The 19,363-nt window shown below is 40.8% G+C and overlaps 1 protein-coding gene across 1 annotated transcript in view; it reads left to right on the forward strand.

The window, feature by feature from the left end:
• The window catches only part of COL5A2 (collagen type V alpha 2 chain), a 161,618-nt gene that overhangs the window by 117,483 nt on the left and 24,772 nt on the right, over window positions 1-19,363 (forward strand). Inside the window, exons 23-37 of the mRNA XM_063116272.1 lie at window positions 1,996-2,103; window positions 4,348-4,401; window positions 5,769-5,867; window positions 7,080-7,133; window positions 9,481-9,579; window positions 9,827-9,880; window positions 9,980-10,033; window positions 11,297-11,350; window positions 12,497-12,550; window positions 14,767-14,811; window positions 15,312-15,410; window positions 18,146-18,253; window positions 18,380-18,433; window positions 19,042-19,095; window positions 19,210-19,263. Of these exons, the coding sequence (XP_062972342.1) occupies window positions 1,996-2,103; window positions 4,348-4,401; window positions 5,769-5,867; window positions 7,080-7,133; window positions 9,481-9,579; window positions 9,827-9,880; window positions 9,980-10,033; window positions 11,297-11,350; window positions 12,497-12,550; window positions 14,767-14,811; window positions 15,312-15,410; window positions 18,146-18,253; window positions 18,380-18,433; window positions 19,042-19,095; window positions 19,210-19,263 (1,044 nt within the window). The remainder of the gene's footprint in view (window positions 1-1,995; window positions 2,104-4,347; window positions 4,402-5,768; window positions 5,868-7,079; window positions 7,134-9,480; window positions 9,580-9,826; window positions 9,881-9,979; window positions 10,034-11,296; window positions 11,351-12,496; window positions 12,551-14,766; window positions 14,812-15,311; window positions 15,411-18,145; window positions 18,254-18,379; window positions 18,434-19,041; window positions 19,096-19,209; window positions 19,264-19,363) is intronic.

The raw sequence follows: 19,363 nt of genomic DNA on the forward strand, positions 1-19,363 counted from the left end.
AACTCCCAGAATGCCCCAGCCAGCTGGGCATTCTGGGAGATGCAGTCCAACACATCTGGAGCGCCCCAGCTTGAGAAAGGCTGGTTTAAAACAACAACATCACATAATCAGAAAAATGGTTGCTAAGTATCGTTATAACTTGAAAGGCACCAGTAACTTGTGCTTTCCCTACAGTATTAAAAAAATAGGATTTTACCTGCAGAACAAATAGTTCGTAATAGAAATAAATTACAACACTACATTATTATAATTTGCTGCTGTATTGCACATTTCACCTGCCAGTAAAGGCTGAAGAAGGCCTTGGCTGTATATATATACTGTATTTCTTCAATTCTAAGACACACTTTTTTCCCCATATAAATATCTCTAAAAACGGGGTGCATCTTAGAATCGCAGGTGCGTTTATTATTTCTTAGAATCAAAGCTTTTTTTCTGTTAGTGGTACTGAAATTAGTGTGCGCCTTACAATCGATGGCGTCTTAGAATCGAAGAAATATGGTATTATACACTGAACTAAAAAAACAAAACAAAACAAAGAACATAAAACTATACGCATCAATACACTATATACATCAATTCTGTTAAAGATTTTTTTTAGTAAAATGGCTCACAGAATTAATACCTTCTTGTAAAATGGAGACCGAGGACATGGAGAGAACACATTGGGCATTAGGACCCAGAAGGCAAGACACAAACTTCCCGTGGGACATAATAGAGTTTCAAATTATTCCATAAAGAAGAGGATAATGAAGGAAACAAGATTAATGGAAGAGATAAAATTTATGGACAAGCTTGTGATGTTTCTACAAGACTAAGATCCAGGGACACTACAAAGAAGGCCTTGGGTATAAAAGATGTGATGTGGCTGAATAGAACTTACTCCTGAATAAATGAGCTCAGGATTTGGCTGAGTGTTAATCAGCCTTAGTTGTGAATCTTTCATTAATGTATGTTGCACTATTTCACTTGTATGCAATAGCTTCTCATCATCAACCTCTATTTACAGTAGCAAAATGATAGTCAGGTAAAATACTATATAAAGTTAATAGCCACTTGGGATCCCCAATAGGGGATGCATTGAACCAAATCTAAAGCTCTTTCTGGTGTCAATGAAAAATGATCCATATTAGCATTTGCTGGTTCCCTGATTTGGCTAGAATCTGTTTCAGATGTGCTGAATAATGATTCTGCAAATCAGAGGCACTGGTAGCTGTTAGGGCAGGTCACTTTTTCTTTCAGATCCCAGAACAATTTATCTATATATCTTATTTGTATTTCACTCTTCTTCCAAGGATCTGAGGGTAGCCTATGCAGGATCATCCTTGTGAAGCTGGTTGGGTTGAGAGTGGCTTGTCCAAGACCACTCTGATCCTTGTGTTTGGGAACAGGAATTTGAACCCAGGACCAACGTTCAGTCCAAGTCCAACATTCTGTTCACCATTACTCTCAGTTGCATGGAGATACTCTGTGTCACGGTTTGACTATCAAGAGTTAATTAACCTCCAAACCAATGTAGTTGGAGCTGTCCTATCGGGAACAGTTTATGCGTGGAAGGGTTTAAGAACTGGCACCCATTCTTTACAAATGTTTTCTATTCATTTGATATATGATGCACTGAGTTTGAAAAACACAGCTTAAGTTTGTATACACAAACATCCTTCTTTCTAGAATGAGAGTTTATGTATACATCATATGAATGAATAATTATAGAATAAATTCTCCTGAATGCAGTCTGGCCAGGGCTCCAGAATTTGCTATGAAATGTTAGAATTTATGCTACAAAACAAACAATTTTATGGCAAGGTTTACAGAACTGCTGTCCATCCAGGCATCCCTTTTCATGAAACATTAACTGATGATGAACACAGAAAAAGGAATAGCTGTGTTTAGAGATACCCATTGCTATCTGTGTTGTTGGAGAATGAGTGCATGTCTTCGTGTGAATGGATACATGACATCTGCAAGTATTTTACAAATGTGGCTATTTTTCACTAGGGTCCACATGGCCCTCAGGGTCCAATTGGTCCTGTTGGCGAAGAAGGGAAAAGAGGTCCCCGTGGTGACGCAGGATCAGTCGGCCCTCTTGGACCTGTGGGAGAAAGGGTAAGGATAACAGGAAGAAGAAGAAGAAGAAGACATATCAGTAGTGTTGTTTTGGCCAGCTCTGTCCAATAGTGTCCATATAGAATGGTAAAAATATGAAGTCTTCGATCCAGACTTCACTTCCAGCACTGGAACGTTGGGGAGGTAACTCCAGCTGATTTTTGGGCAGCTTCATGCATCCTCCAAAAATCTGCTCTGGAGGGTTAGAGAACTCTTTTGGAGGGTGCAAGGAATTGCAGGGGGCCAGGGGAATTAGCAAACCAAACTAGGGATGTAGAGATTTTGTTAAATCCATCCCATCTGTATTTTGAATATTGTCAGGAATCTTTTGTTCTGTTGTCTGTTCAATGATGGCATCAGATTTTTTAAAATAAGAATCCCGTTCTGCTTGCACTAATTCGCATTAGTGCTAATGTGTACTTGCACATTCATCAATGTGAATTTCTGCAAATCTACAAAAAGTGAAAAAAGTGAAAAATGCGCACCCACCCCCCCATCTGCATTTTTACACTTTTGCCTATGGGGGAAAATGTACATTTTTGGTTGGTTTTTTGGGGGGGAGGGTGGTTGTAGGGATATTTTTGTATGACTCAATTTGCGTACAATTCCCGGAAATAAAAAAAAGGAAAACTGGCCTGCAGAATCCATATGACTCAGAAAAAAACAGTCTGCTGTAGAATTTATGGGATGGATTCACAGAAATCTCAATTCATTTGAATCTGTTGCAGATTTCCCTAACCAACATCCCTAAAAGTAACTGTTTGTTTATTCCATTGGTGGCATCAAAAGCCTTCTGTGGAAGGAGCCCTTTTGTTAAAGGCAACATTTGGATACAACACAATAAAAAAAGATTAAATGACAATTTCTTCTTACAATATTCCTGAATCTGCTGTTTATAATGGGTTGCTTCATGCTGCCTAATGACAGGATTAATCTTGAACTTCCCAAAGTGAAAAAAACAAGCAAACTATGCCTGTCATTGCAAACCCTAAACAGTTCTCTCTCTCCTACTAAAAACAGGTCCTGATAAATGTGATTTAACTCTATATCACATCAAATAAAGTTTTTATTATCAATTTTCTTTAAATGACAAAATGGCTTGGGATAAAGATCTCAGTTTTCACAAATGTGGGTAAAGAACAGCATGTGAATTCTGCCATTTTGTTTGCCAAAGAGGTTCCATTTTTTTTTTTAGTGGAGAAGAAGATGAATGTAGAACATTCTGTTCCTGTTTTTTTTTAAAGAAATGTTTAACCAAACATGCTAAATGATGTAGCTGATTTGTAAATATCTCTATGACTTTCACATTTGCAACATGGTTTAACGTCAATAAACTTTCTGAAATAAGACATTTTGTTGACACGTAAATAATTCAGTTGAAAAATAATGTATTTTTTTTTTGCACGAAAATCCATGGAGATTTCCATGCAGGTTTTTCCAAGTGTACGCATCAAATGATTGAAGCATGTTTGTCTGTATTTTTCTGATGGATGCATTTTTCATGCACATTTTTCAAACGTACGCATGCTTTCAAAAACCCTCTTTTTTGGTCCATAAATCACATTCCAAGCTTGGAAATGTATGGACTTCGGCAGCAGATTGCATTCAAGTCTGGTTCACTCTTGGAGGTGAAACTGGGTAAATCCTGATCAAAACTAACTGAAACCAAGTTCTCATACATCCATACATATGTACATGCCCTTCTTCCTCTAGCTATGAACTTGGAAGTCAGCTTCCCTAACACTGTGAGCCTAGTAAGTTCAGAACATTAGAAGGGAACCAGTAGTAGCTGTGTCTGAATAATTAGATGCTGTAAGAGCAAAAGAGAGAGGCTTTGTCACAAATTTGTGAGTAGCAGCAAAGGTTGTGGTACGATCTCTCTGAAAAGCAAATAACGTACCTGATCACAAAACATGGCTACATAAAAGTTTGTTTATACTAGAAATATACTGGAAGATTTTATATACATGAAAATTAGATGTTTAAGAGATAAGGCTATGGACATAAATAACTTTTGTATTAACTTGGAAAGGGTAATTGATTTTTGGGAACAATCATCATGGAGCTTTGAAACTGTCAAATTACATGTGATCAGCGAATCTCCATGAATGTAGGTTTGCATGCTATATGTAAACTATTCCTTTAAATAATAATAATAATAATAATAATAATAATAATAATAATAATAATAATAATAAATAAATAATAATGATGATGATCAAAAGCATACCTTTGATTCCATAGGGTCCTCCCGGAAATCGTGGCTTTCCAGGTTCTGATGGCTTGCCGGGTCCAAAGGTAAGTTGACATCACCATCAAGACCTTCATAAATATTACTGACAATATTACAGATATATGGAAATGGGAAATCGAAATAAGAGGCAGGATCAATAGAAATGTCTCAGTCCCCTGCTCCCCTGCTCAACCAGGCCCCTTTTAATAAAGCTCAACTAAAAACTTTTCTTTTTCCTAAAGCTTTTAAAACTTGATGTTGTGCAGACTTCTACTGTTACTTTCTACTGTTAGTTTTACCCTACCCTGTGCCTGCTTACCCTACCCTGTACCTGTTTGCATTCTCTTCCCCTCCTTATTGTTTTACTATGATTTTATTAGACTATAAGCCTATGCGGCAGGGTCTTGCTATTTACTGTTTTACTCTGTACAGCACCATGTACACTGATGGTGCTATATAAATAATAATAATAATAATAATAATAATAATAATAATAATAATAATCTCCCGTAGTCTTCCACAACTGGTGGGAAAAGGAATAACTGGAGATTTAACGATGGATATGTTAGGGTTTATAGACATTTGCTCTGAAAACTGTACTATTTTATTTTGCTTCGAGATGCTTTCATCCTGCTGAAGTATTGGCTGATAGGATTTTTCTCTCTAAGGAAAATGAAACCATTTGAAACAAATTATGAATTATTTTGCAAAACCTCTTATGGGCTAATTCGGAGATGACTTACAGAAACAACTTCTAGTGGCATATACGTTAACACCTCCTTTTACTTATGGCTGAACCAGCACTGATGGTTCAGAAGCTGCAGCTTGTGCAAAATGCAGCGGTCAGATTGTTAACTGGAACCAGAAGGTTCAAACATATAAGACGGACTCTGGCCCACTTGCATTGGCTGCCTGTATGTTTCCAAGCCCAATTCAAGGTGCTGGTTTTAACCTAAAAAGCCTTACACAGCTTGGGACCACAATACCTGACTGAACGCCTCTCCCGACATGAACCTACCCATACACTGCGCTCAACATCTAAGGTCCTCCTCCGAATGCCTACTTTGACGGAAGCTCGGAGGATGGCAACAAGGGAGAGGGCAACAAGGGATCATTCCAATTATGGAATGATCTCCCTGACGAGGCTCGCACAGCACCAACATTGTTATCTTTTTGGCACCAGGTTAAGACTTTTCTCTTTTCCCAGGTAGTTAACAACATATGCTGAGTTGTTTGTAAATAATTGCCCCCAGAATAGTTGTTTTAAAAGGATATTGTTGTTTTTATGTTCTTGATGGTTTTAAATTTTGTATACTTGTTTTTAATGTTCACTGTTTTTAACTTCTGTAAACTGCCCAGAGAGCTTCGGCTATGGGGTGGTATATAAATGTAATAAAATAAATAAAGTAAATTATTTTGATTCTATTTGCAGGGATCTCAAGGAGAGCGTGGTTCGGCAGGGGCTTCTGGCCCTAAAGGAAGCCAAGGTGATCCTGGTCGCACTGGCGAACCTGGCCTACCGGGCGCCAGGGTAAGAAAATTGTGAGACACACTTGTCCAGATTTAATACTTCCAAGAGACAATGGTCAATCCAGAAAGTCGAACATCTCAATGGTTTTGAGAGGGCATACCAGCATTTTTGCTGGTAACATTTATTAGGCATTTCACTGAATTGTTTCACTAGGAATGTTTGCGGGAGAACAGGGGACATGATATAGACATAAAAGACTAGATTTTAAAAAAATCTGTCCAGCCTGTGGAGCTGTTTGGAGGGCAATATGAATGTTAATCTTCATATAGGTCAAAATGAATGAAACAGCAGTAGGCAACAGTTGTAGGAAAAACATTTTGGCAATATTGCGAGTGGAGGAGGAAGCATGGAATAAAGACACGGACACCAGAGTTTGGGATAAACTAGGGCCTTTTTGTTTAACAATAAGGGATATTCAACCCCTCCTGGATCTGCATGTGAAAAGTGCGGGAATCTATACGTCCTTTCCTCAGGCAACTTGCCTGGCATTATGGGCGAGCCACTCTCATAAGCTAGGAGTCGGGTAAACCCGGCCCCTCTCTTATAAGACACTTTGAGAGTGTGGAGAGACCACCCTACGTCATCCCCACTCAAAGCCGTAGATCTCTGAGTAGATGAGGCAGGAGGATCTTCAAAGGCATACCGTATCCTGACACGGGAGCTGTAAAACTCACGAGGAGCAGGAGCTCCGGACATGCCAATCACCAGAAGGTGCGAGAGTGGTTACCGTCCCTGCTCTGCTATATTAAATTCCCGCACACCCCGCCAACAAATCAACCTATTTATCCACCCACCTAATAACATTTCCAGTATGAAGTAGGCAAAAAAACTCCCCACCAACAATGGGAAGGAGAAAATCCTACTCAGCCCTCCCCTCAAAGGGAGCGACTGGCTAAGTCCCATACTAGAAAAAGGGAGGGAGGGACAGTGGGAGCCGAAAAAGCCAGAGAGGCCGAGAACGGGGCGGGACCGACCTTTATAGGCGTGGCCCCGTCCCTGTCTCGTGTGGCCCACGTGTGCCTATATGTGAGGCCTTTTTCCCCCTCCTTCCCACCGCAACTGCCAATTCCCCCGCTCAAGCTGTACAGGCTGAGCAGGGGTAGTGGGCTTATGGAAATCTCTAAATGCATCGTATGAATAGATGTGATGTTTAGTTGCATCAAACAGTCAAGTGCTAAAACTAACTTTCATTTCTGACATTTCATTTTATAGGGTCTTACAGGGAATCCAGGTGTTTCAGGTCCAGAAGGAAAATCTGGTCCTTTGGTAAGTTTGCCCTGCTTACAGTGAAGTCTTCAGACTAATCGCGTGGCATATATATGACTATAAAATATAGAAGAGGCTGATGCTAGGGAAAGTGGAAGGCAAAAGGAAGAGGGGCCAACCAAGGGCAAGATGGATGGATGACATTCTGGAGGTGACAGACTTGACCTTGGGGGAGCTGGGGGTGGCGACAGCCGACAGAAAGCTCTGGCGTGGGCTGGTCCATGAAGTCACGAAGAGTCGGAAACGACTGAACGAATAAACAACAAAATATTGAGCTGGGGGTGGAAGAGCAGGAAGAGCAAAGCAGGCAGGTTCAGGAGGCAGAGGGAAGGAAGTACTTCTTCAAAAGCGCATAATTAACTTACGGAATTCATTGCCACAGGCTGGAGAGGGAGCCATTAAATTAAATGGCTTTCAAAGGGGATTAGAAAAAATCATGGAGCATGGGTAAATCATCAGCTACTTCTTTATTATTTAAAACATAACGTGATGATAACGAAATGCAACCTAAATAGAAAGCCGAGGACCTTCGAATGCTAGAAATGAAGAACAATGCAAAGCTGCTGTTTCTGTGCCTATTGTTCATAAGTTTCCAGAAGCGATTTGCTGACCACTTGCAAGGGGAATGATAATCATGAGGTCATTCCATTAGCTACCCCCACCTCCCTTGTTTCAGATACATGCTTGCCACACTTACTTTATGTGTCTACTTTACTATAAAGGTGCGACTCAGCATATTCTCGTATAGCTATTGGATGAATGCATCCCCTCTCCTGATCTTTAGATTGTGGACACAAATCATAAGATACACCTGCCAAGGCTGTGTCCTCTATACTCCTAAAACACTATTGGTCCTTAATCATTGTTAAAATAATAGTAATGGTGTAGGGACTAGAGGATGTATGTATGTGTGTATACATGTAAGTATTTAGAATATTTATGTCCCAATTTTGTAAACCGCTCAGAGAGCTTCGGCTATTGGGCGGTATAGAAATGCAATAAATAAATAATAATAAATAAATAAATTATATAATTCAGAGAGGCTCCCAAAGCAAGTTACAAAAGATTCTCAAAGTAAAATCACAGTGGCCCTGTTCAGAAGACATCTTAAACCATGGCTTTAACCATGGTGGTTAAGCCAGAAAGCCAAGCTGTGTTCAGAAGACACCTTAAACCATGGCTTTAACCACTGTGAATAAAGCAAAAAGGCTTATTTACTATGGTTATTATTATTATTATTATTATTATTATTATTATTATTAATTTATTTATATAGCACCATCAATGTACATGGTGCTGTACAGAGTAAAACAGTAAATAGCAAGACCCTGCCGCATAGGCTTACATTCTAATAAAACTATAATAAAACAATAAGGAGGGGAAGAGAAAGCAAACAGGCACAGGGTAGGGTAAACAGGCACTGGGTAGGGTAAAACTAACAGTATAAAGTCAGAACAAAATCAAGTTTTAAAAGCTTTAGGAAAAAGAAAAGCTGTGGTTTATGGTGTTTCCTGAACACAGCCTGGCTTTCTGGCTTAACCACCATGGTTAAAGCTATAGTTTAAGGTGTCTTCTGAATGGGCCCACTCTTATTTATTACAGCAGGGGGTGAGGAACCTCAGGCCCATGGGCTAAAACAAGCCCTCCTAGGGTCCCAGGCGTTCAACCTATGGGGTTCCCCTTTTCCCAGCCATGCCATTAACTCCCTTAAATGTCTTCCTTAACCATTTGGTGGTTTTCCTGCTTTTGCACCGTTCCCCCACCATCTCCATTCTTAAAGGTTGAAATGCCTCACTTAACGCTTAATTGCTGGCTGTAAGAACTTCAAGCTAAAATATGCTGATAATTTTGGTATTTGATCCTGATCCCTTTGCCCTCATCCATCACTAGAATTTGGCTCCCAAGACCGTTTCCAAAATTCCCTGTATTATAGGAATAGGTTCTATATGGAACCAGGATCATTTCTGCCCTCATCTTTGTTCTTCCCTGGAGTCTTACCAGGCAGCATCTCCCACCAAAATCCCCCGAGACAATGGGATGGGACTGAGCAGCTGAAACGTGCTCCGCCTAGTATGAGAATAGGTGTCTTTGGGGCTATTAGACTGACCTATGTTATGAAGGTATAAAAACCAAGCCTGACATTTCCTGATCAACTGCATGGCTTTCACTGAACAAGTAACTGAATTCTCATTCGGTAGATCATTTTGGCTTTTTGGTTCTCTAAAGACCCATCAGCCACTGATTTATGGTATGGTTCTGAAACCAAATTACACATGATTTTCATATATATAGGAAATTGGACCAAATGTTTTTAATATTCAGCATTACATGTTGATGTTTCCTATAGGGTGCTCCAGGCGAGGATGGTCGACCAGGCCCAGCCGGTCCAATAGGAATTAGAGGGCAGCCAGGCAGCATGGGCCTCCCTGGGCCAAAAGGTGGTAGTGTAAGTATTATGTCAAAGAGTAGTATTCGTTGTTAGTCCTATGCAGAGTAGACCCACTGAAATGAATGAGACTTAAGTTAGCTGTGGCTCATTTAAGTGTCATTCATTTCAATGGGTCTACCCTATGTAGGACTGACATTGGATGCTACCCTAATAGTTTGCTCTTACTCATCAGGTTGGCTATATTTTAGCTGAAAATAATAATGTAAGATAAATAACATATTTTTCTTTTTGGGGCATAATACAGGGGGATCCTGGGAAACCTGGAGAAGCAGGCAATGCTGGTGTTCCAGGGCAGAGAGTGAGTACTTTAATATATTTTTTATTTACCTGAGGACCACAGTATTTCCTTATGCATGTGTGATTACCAAACCAACCTTCTTTTGTGATGTCATTTTAGGGAGCTCCTGGTAAAGATGGTGAAGTTGGCCCTGCTGGTCCTCTTGGTCCACATGTAAGTCACCAAACAAAATTATCCATCTCACTTACTCTGGGGTCCATTACTAATATCCAATACGAATGCTTTGCATAAGTAAGAATGCCACTGAAACAAGGCATTTAGAACTTGATTGGTTTGATCTGAGCTACTCCCCCATTCATCTCTACGGATGTACGTTCATATCTCTGCCACTTTCATTTTTAAAAAAGTGTATAAGGATAATGGGACTGGGCATGCATGAGTACAGATATACGTGAGTACAGATATACGTGAGTACAGATATACGTGCAGATATACGTGTAGCATAAGGTGGAGTAGAAAGTCATAGGAGGGCACACAATGACTGATAGAGGAATTGAAAGGTAAAAGCAGCAGAAAGATGTGCAACCCGTTCTATTCTTAAAGGATCGTGACTTTAATTAATCCACAGAGAAATGTCTGTTTTAGACATATCCTATAATACAATATATTAAGGCTGCAAACCTATATGGATACACACACACACACACACACACACACAGAGGAGGGCCAGGATCTCTTCTCGACCATCCCAGAGTGTAGGACACGGAATAATGGGCTCAGGTTACAGAAGGCCAGATTCCGGCTGGACATCAGGAAAAACTTCCTGACTTTTAGAGCAGTACAACAATGGAACCAGTTACCTAGCAAGGTTGTATGCTCTCCCATACTAGAGGCATTCAAGAGGCAGCTGGACAACTATCTGTCAGGGATGCTTTAAGGTGGATTCTTGCATTGAGCAGGGGATTGGACTCGATGGCCTTATAGGCCCCTTCCAACTCTACTATTCTATGATTGCACTGGCAAACTATTAAAAGGGAAAAGATTTTCCCCACCTTTGAAACATTGTCAAAAAAGATGTGTTTGTTTTCAGTATCAGGAGAACTGGACCTCACTGCAGAGTGTCCAGATGTCTTATTTTGTTCCTGCTATTCAACCCTGACTTGTAGTAAACAATTTATTCGGAGCAAAGGACATCTTAAAGAAACTGTTCTCTGCCATTTCTTTTAGCCACACTGAATGCTTGAAATCATATGGATTAGAATGAAAGATAAATGAATACAGCAGTGAGTCAAACTAACTTAAGTGTTAAAACCATCTCTGTTGTTGGCTAAATTGCTTACAAGGTCCAGTGAAATAAGGTATGAGAAACAATTAGCACAAACTCTTTGCTGGTATTAGCACATTCAGGAAAAGTATATGAAGATATAAGTTGACATGGTACTATTGAATACAATTAATGTTGTTTGTTTGCATTAGGGACCAGCAGGAGAAAGAGGAGAACAAGGTCCCCCAGGTCCTACAGGCTTTCAGGTGAGTAGTGTTTGCCATATTTATTTTCAGTTCAACCATCTTAAGGCCTCAGGGCACATATTGCACTGAATAAAAGGAACAGCATAAAATATTCACTAGCAGAGTATGTCCTACAACAACCGCATGCTTGCTTAACCCCAGTCACTGTGAGTGCACCACGAAGGTCTCAGTCACTTCCAAAAGATATCAGGAATTCTCCAAGAAGGGAAATATTCACAGTGGAGAGATGTAGCCCTGGGTTTCCCCATTCCTTAACTAGAACAGGGGTGGGCAGCTTTGGGAGGCCCTGTGGCCATTTTCACACCCTGGATGCTCCCCGACCCCAGCGCAAGCCATAGTCTCCTGAAAAATGAATTTATAACACATACACATATACACACACACATGAAAAAATGGCATCTGAGCGCTATGGGGCTCCAAAATGGTCAAGTTTACAAGTGAAATTTGACCATTTTAGGGCAGCTATGAGCAGGGGATGAGCAGGGGAGCCCTAAAAGTGTCAAATCTAACTTGCAAACAAAGAACATTTGACTTTTTGGTGCTATGTAGTGCTCGAAGCAGCTTTTCCCTCTCTCTCTCTTTCTCTCTGTCTGGGGGTGTCTCCTACCCTTGACCTAGAAGGACTGTTAACTTATCATAGATATTGCAGTGAGATATAGGAAAGGAGGTGGCCTCAAACCATGCAGGATTTTATTGTTGTCAATCGATTAAAGACTTTCTTGAATAAAGGGCCATTTTTTTTCTTTTCATTTTTCTTTCCCATGGAACCAAAATAGCCTCAAAAAAAAGGGTGCCCTTAAATCACAGCCCAATTCAAATTTCCCTCGTTCATTAAAACTGACATTCACTGATCAATCAGCTAAACGTTTAAAATTATTAAACTGGTTGAAGTGTGCAGACCTATAATAAACTTTCCTATCCTTGTGGGGAGGAGGCACTTGACTACAAATGGAGCAGGTCCTTCAGCCTGATATGTCATGGGGTTGATCTTCTCTACCACTATTACTGCATGCAAGCATCTTTCTTAGTTTGGATGTCCTGTCAATTACTCTATTATATTCAGTATAAAATACCAGAGAAGCAATACTGCTGTCAATATGTTATTCAACTTATATGCTGACATTTCTTCTTATTTTCCCTCCTCAGGGCTTACCTGGTCTTCCAGGTCCTCCAGGGGAAGGGGGAAAGCCAGGTGACGAGGTAACTGCTTTTTAACTTGGCATTCACAAGATTGCTTTGTTTCATCAAATGATTGTTGTTGTTTCACCTGTTTGTTGTATTGTTATATTTCCCATGTTTGCAATGTGAACAACTGACCCATGTTACCACAGCTGCTTTCCCAGAAAGAGCTGAGCAGCAGAGACTTGGGTGACCTGCCGATATGTAATTAACTTGAGGTGCTTCCAGATAAGAATTCTCTCACGCCGTTGCTCTGCGTCATCCATAGAATTTTACAGTGTGTGTATGTGTGTGTGTATGTATCTGTCCAGACGTCTTTGTCTTCCATTCGTAACTCTTCCATGTTTTCCCACCACTTCTGCTTCCCCTCCCCTCTCGACTGGAAATTCATTAAGAAAGAAAAGACAGAATAGCTACGTAATACCTTCTTACTGGTAGCGCTATGAGTCCTCAGCCTGGCAGTCCTTGCTGGATCCACACTAACTATCATTTGTTCACTCAGTTTTTACAGGACATTACCAACCCATTTCACAACCCAAAGTATATCAGGGTTTTACTGCATTTCTTTTGTCTTTTCTCTGACTACGCAAAATATGAATTTATTTATTTCCAACGAATGGAGCAGCAGCACAAATCACCTCAGGTGTACATCTTTCTTTCTTTCTTTCTTTCTTTCTTTCTTTCTTTCTTTCTTTTTGAGGCCTTTTCTGCTTCCTCTTTCTCGATACCTGACAGTGCCTTTTGCTTGGGGCAGGTTGAGGCAGGAATCAATCTGGCTGTGGGAGGGAATCACTTTTAGAGAAGAACCCCCACAGAGTCTCAACCTGGCTGCCATTTCTCCCCTTGCTTGTTATAAGTAGCTGCTTCTCTCTGTAGTTGGTGGTGCACCGAGAAGCCCTTTGCTCTCCCTCCCTGGCTTCTTGACAGCCACCTGCATTGTAGCACCCAGAGTGTTTACATAGGGAAAGTCTGACTTGCTTTCTTTTCCAGGCAGGGAGATTCCCCCCACTTCATCTTCACTCCTGTGCAGCAGGGGAGGGCAACTTCCATCCCATGGAGACTGCCCATCTTGTCCAAGGAAGTTTGGACTCCTTCTGTGGCTCTGCCCACTCCCCTCTCTGAGCCCCTCCCCAAGCCTCAACCATACCTTTGTGGGAAGGTGGAGAGAGGGATCCCTCTCTTATCTCCACATATGTGTTCGGAGATAAGAAGGGGGGTCCGATGCACAGAAGTAGGCTCTAGATTCTCAAGAAACATCCTCCTGGGTGCTGTAAGAAACCAAAACCTGGACGAGACTGGCCTTGATCTTATTCTGCTGGATTCGTCTTATGTTTATATCTCTTGAGTTTACATCTGATTGCACCCTATGCTTCTGGAAAGCTGTTAGGGCAATGTTGGTGCTGAATCATACCGCCTCTTGGTTTTGAGGAGCAATGTAACTCACAGCTGTTCCTGAGGTTCCTGGCTCAAGGGAATGACAGAGGTGCAGCCTAATTGACTGTACAGAAATGTTACTATGGCAGAGGGAATGAGTTATTTAGAGAGGAAGGTGCCCTTTGAATGCTTATATTTAATGCAATATATTTATAGCGCTGCTATAAATGAAAGGCCTGCAACCACATGGACAGGGCCAACTACATGGGGCTTTTCCAGGCCATTGTCTCCCTTGATCCTAGATGAGTGACAAGGGTCTACTAAGGAGCTGATGCAAATGGCTTCCAGCATGTGTTTGCATGCCTTTAAAGATTACAGCAGCACTATGGGATGAGTACACAGAGTATCAGCTCCCATGCTGTTGCTGTAACATCTAATGGGACCTGAAGTAGACTGTGATTGGAGCAGCAACAAGTTCCTAGTCCTTTTCTGGACTGGTATATTTTCTTCTTCTTCACTATGGACAATTTCACTTCAAAACTATGGGCAGTATCCAATGCTGTCACAGTGCTGCTGTAAACTAATGCTACAATAATGTCATTAGCGCAAAGAGAAAACATGCCCATTTGCCATGAATTTTGATGCAAACTGCTGTTTCCCCCCTTTGCCTAGCAAGTGCTAATGACAATGCTAATGTGGTTTATGCTAGTGTGGCATTATTAGCGCTACTACTGTGACTGGATACAGCTCTATGCATTTATAGTGACCCTAATAAAGTTTAGTTGAAAGAAAGGCTTCCCCTGGATTTTCTGTATGTGGAACCTGTAGTAGTAATGCTTAATTTCCTTTTTTCCTTCCCACAGGGAGTTCCTGGTGATGGTGGATCTTCAGGTCCTTTAGGTCCAAGGGTAAGTTTTGTCCTTTAATTAGTGGCACTTCATAGCAAATGTCCAAATCATTTTGGATATCTAAAGCTGGAATCTAAATCACATAAATGGAAACACTGTACTGCAGAACTCTCAAAATGACAAGCTTCAGACATCATAAGTTGATTTTGATTTTGAAATGTGGCCTGGGGCACTGTTTCCTTCTTCCAGTGCAACATGGCAGGCAAAAACCAAGTTTTGCTCCTTTGAAAACTAAAGAAGTAGGCTTCAACGCCATTCATTTGGAATCTTTGGAATCTTTTATTGTTCATTTCAGTGCTACTGTATTCAGTCCAGGATCTTGGAACGCATTTTATTTTCAGATTGTCACTGTTTATTTGCCGCTATGCTTCAATTGTTTGACACAATTCTATGCCGGTCATCCTCCATGTTGCTCATGGCTATTCCCGAGGTGATCTCCCATTCACCTACTGGGTGCACATCCACAGTCACCAGGTTATTTCCAATTTGTCTTTTTCTAGGGAGAACGTGGCAATCCAGGTGAAAGAGGAAATCCAGGAGCACATGGTATTCAAGGAGAAAAGGGCATGGCTGGAGGTCAAGGCCCTGATGGTCCAAAGGTAAGTATTATATACCCATAAAAAAAAAAAAAAAGAGAGAGAGAGAGAGAGAGAGAGAGAGAGAGGCCTTTTCTACACCTACCTTTTCACCCTGGATCGTTCCTGTGCATCTAAATGCCACACACGGGACCCCAGAAGCAGGCAGGGATGATCCTTCCATTTTCCTGGGATAACTCTTAGGTGTAGAAAGGGCCAGAGATAATTATAATTATATATGGACATCAAAGAGTCTTATGGCACCTTAAAGCAGCTTCCCCAATTTAGTGCTCTCCATATGGGTTGGACTTCACACACACACATAGAGTTTAGCACATGGGAACAGCCACACAATGAAAATTGACTAAGAGCCAATTTGGTTAAACCAATTTCGTATGTTTCGTACAAGTTCAGCAAGATGTTGGTTAAGTTAGGATATTGTCAAATTTCAGTATGTGCGTACATTCAGAATAAAAATAAGGATAAACTTTATTCCGGGTGCGTTCCTTCATGTATAATTACACAGTGTAATTCTTGCCGGCCTTACGTTTGATACAGAACTGGGCATCCTTGGTATTGCCCAATTATCCAAAGTAACTAGCTACTATCAGGAAGATCAGACTGACTTTGCAAATAAGTCTAGAAAAGTTACTAGCTTTGCATGTATTTATTAATTTTTACTTCTCCATCATGCATACCTCTGATGTTATTTGCAGTGTATCTATTTCCTAAAAGAGAGAAGAAGAAAAAGCCAACTCTGTTCTAGTTTACAAAAACTACCTTGTTTGGTCACCTTTGGCAATTATTATTCACCACAGGCAACCATTTGAAGGATTGTGTATTAGGGATTCTCAAGGATTTTGTTAAGCCTAGTTTTTTAAACAAGACATCCTGATTTGCACATTCTGGACTAGCGCACCGATCAGATTGCAGTATTCTTTAAGTTTTTCTACTTCTTCAGATTTTCTGATGCAGTTCTCAGCTCAGCAAATGAACTTTCTAAAATGCGTATTTTAGTTGACAATGTATACAAAAACGCATCTTCTTGAAACATACACTAAAAATCATGTTTGTAGAAATAGTAATGATCGCAGATTGATGTAGAAACTGATTTATGAATGAACACAGGCGAAATTGACTCCAGACAGAAATACCCTGATCTCTCCCTCCGTCCCTCCCTCATGTCTACAAACCTGGATTAAAAACAGTTGCTGGAATAAAAAGAAAACAGCTAGAGCCCATTAATACTGTAGCAAATCCCATTCCCAAGAAAATATTGGCAACATAGGTCAGACAGTAGTGTTAAATTAGTTACCATGGGGGAAATCTACCCGGCTCCCTATTGAACACAAGTCACATATGTCATTGTATAATCCCTTCAGTTCCTACTCATGAGACCAAAGGCTAGGTGTGGGTTTTTTTGGGGTAAACTGATGACATGTGAGTAGAGCTCTTTTGCATGTCTAGTGACTCACCCAGCCAAACACAGCTCACCAGCCATGTATTGTGGCTTGCTATTTATGTAGTGTCAGGCAGGCTGTAAAACTGGTGTGTGTTTTTTAAACGCCTGGCAAGTTGCCATTTGGGGCTAGTGGGCTGCATTCTTCTTGGCAGGTTACAGTTCTTCTTGGTGGCTCACAAGCCTGGACTAGATCTAGATTTCCACCCCCCTTTTTATCGTGAAATTAACAAAACAGAACAGAAAATAAATTGTGGAAAAGAAAAGGAAAAAAAAGAACAGACATTACATACATAGGAATGTCAAACCCCACATCAGGCACACCATTCATAAAAAAAGGTGGAGAGGGAGTTATGCATAGGTTTCAAGAAATGCAGACCAAAATACCCATATATTTATCCACTTGCAAGTGGCGTCTATGTAACACCTGTTCAAATGTTGATAGCATTGTTAAGTTCTAAGTCCATTGCATTATGGGAGGTGAACATTCATCCTTCTAACGTAATAATATAAGTCTTTTAGCTGTCAGAAGGGCTTTGAAAAATCCATTTGCACTTACAATACATTAGCTTCCAAGTAGGTAGTTTAGGAGGACATGCACATCGTTCCATATTAAAGACTGTTCCAGTACAAAATTTATCCCTAGTATAACCTTTAAGGACAGATGGGCAAGTATACTCCGGAATCCGAACATGGGTTGATGAGATCTGTTCTGGTCACCAATAATGAGAATCCAGGAAGTGTTAATTTGAAAATAACAACAAAGAGTTGTATCCAACTGTGCTCCAATGCTAGTGCTAATGGCATTGCAGTAGCGTAAACCAATGCTTGTGCAACGTAACTCACTAGGGCAATGAAAAGAACTCATGGAATCACAGAATCATAGAATAGTAGAGTTGGAATGGGCCTACAAGGCCATCAAGTCCAACCCCCTGCTCAATGCAGGAATCCACCCTACAGCATACTTGACAGATGGTTGTCCAGCTGCCTCTTGAATGCCTCTAGTGTGGGAGAGCCCACAACCTCCCTAGGTATCTGGTTCCTCCCTAGGTAACTGGTGATTTGCTGCCAAACTCGGCAGTGCCACTGAATTTCTGCAGCAAATTGTCACTTTTCTGCTAGCTAGTGCTTGTTATGTTGTGTCAGCATTGGTTTTGGTTGCATAACGTTATTAGTGCTAGTGCTGGAGCACAGATACGACTCAGCAAAATTAAACACACAATTGTTTCAGACGTCAGAAGACTTCTTAACTTCCCTTTCATGGGTGAAGAAAATTCAGTTTCCTTTCTATTAATTTCAGGGTAATCCAGGCCCCTCTGGAACTCCAGGAGATCAAGGGCCTCCGGGTCTTCAGGGAATGCCTGGAGAGAGGGGCATTGCTGGAACTCCTGGTCCCAAAGGCGATAGGGTAAGTCTTGTCTCCCTGTTAGTTCTCCTTCAAGTGTAAAAAGGAAGAGATTGTTTCCCTTCCGTGATTCAGTATCTGATTATCATCCTTTGTAAATAATTTGAAATTTTGTTTTCCTTTTCCCAGGGAAGTATAGGAGAAAAGGGAAGTGAAGGCACAGCAGGCAATGATGGCGCAAGAGTGAGTTAATTTACTGTTTCTTTTAATCCTCCCCCCCCCACATAATGAATTTGAGAATCCTATTTGGTAGCTAATAAGTTGGGAATTAATCGTGATGAGATATATAGAGTTATTAAAAGCAACTCCTTTCACTTCTGATGTGTTTGTGCTACAGTCGTTTTAATTTTAGGAATTAATATGCCATTAGGTGGTGTCCATGATAAGGGCACCAGACTCCATTGATAAATCCTTGGTCTAATCCATCAGGGTCCTTCTTATGTGCAAGTCCTAGCACACTGATGTAGATATACTTAAAATCAACCCATTGAAATCAGTGGGTGGAAATGTGTCTGCCTGTATTTTGGATTGTGTGATCAGTGAAGAAAGGAGAGCAAAACCAGGCAAAAGTAATAGGTTGTACCTATAAGGGTGCAATCCTCCTTTGCATGTATAGACAGAAAATATCCTACAACTCCCAGCATGCCCCAGCCAGCCATGCTGTTTGGGGAGTGCTGGGAGTTGTAGGACTTTGTCCCCCTGTTGAACATGGATAGAATTGCTTCCTAACCCTTTGAATTTGGCACTCTGAGAGTGTACTTCTCATACTGGAATGAATTTTTGTTTCATAGGGTCTCCCAGGTCCATTGGGTCCAGGTGGTCCTGCAGGTCCAGCTGGTGAAAAGGTAAAAGGTGTTTGGTCGTAGTGTCAACTTTTTGTGTTGTTGTTGTTGTTGGATACCTTTATTTTTTCCATTTGGAATGATATATGGTAACATATTGTAACTTTTTTTGGAAAGGGTGAACCCGGCCCTCGAGGTTTAGTTGGCCCTGCAGGCTCTCGTGGAAATCCTGTAAGTAAATCATCCCATCATTAGTATCTTTGTCAAAGCTACATTAATATTTGATTATTTTTTCTTATGTGTGATGCATTTGTTTTTCATTATTCTTTCC

Source organism: Elgaria multicarinata, chromosome 2 (assembly GCF_023053635.1).
Source record: "Elgaria multicarinata webbii isolate HBS135686 ecotype San Diego chromosome 2, rElgMul1.1.pri, whole genome shotgun sequence".
NCBI lineage: Eukaryota > Metazoa > Chordata > Lepidosauria > Squamata > Anguidae > Elgaria > Elgaria multicarinata.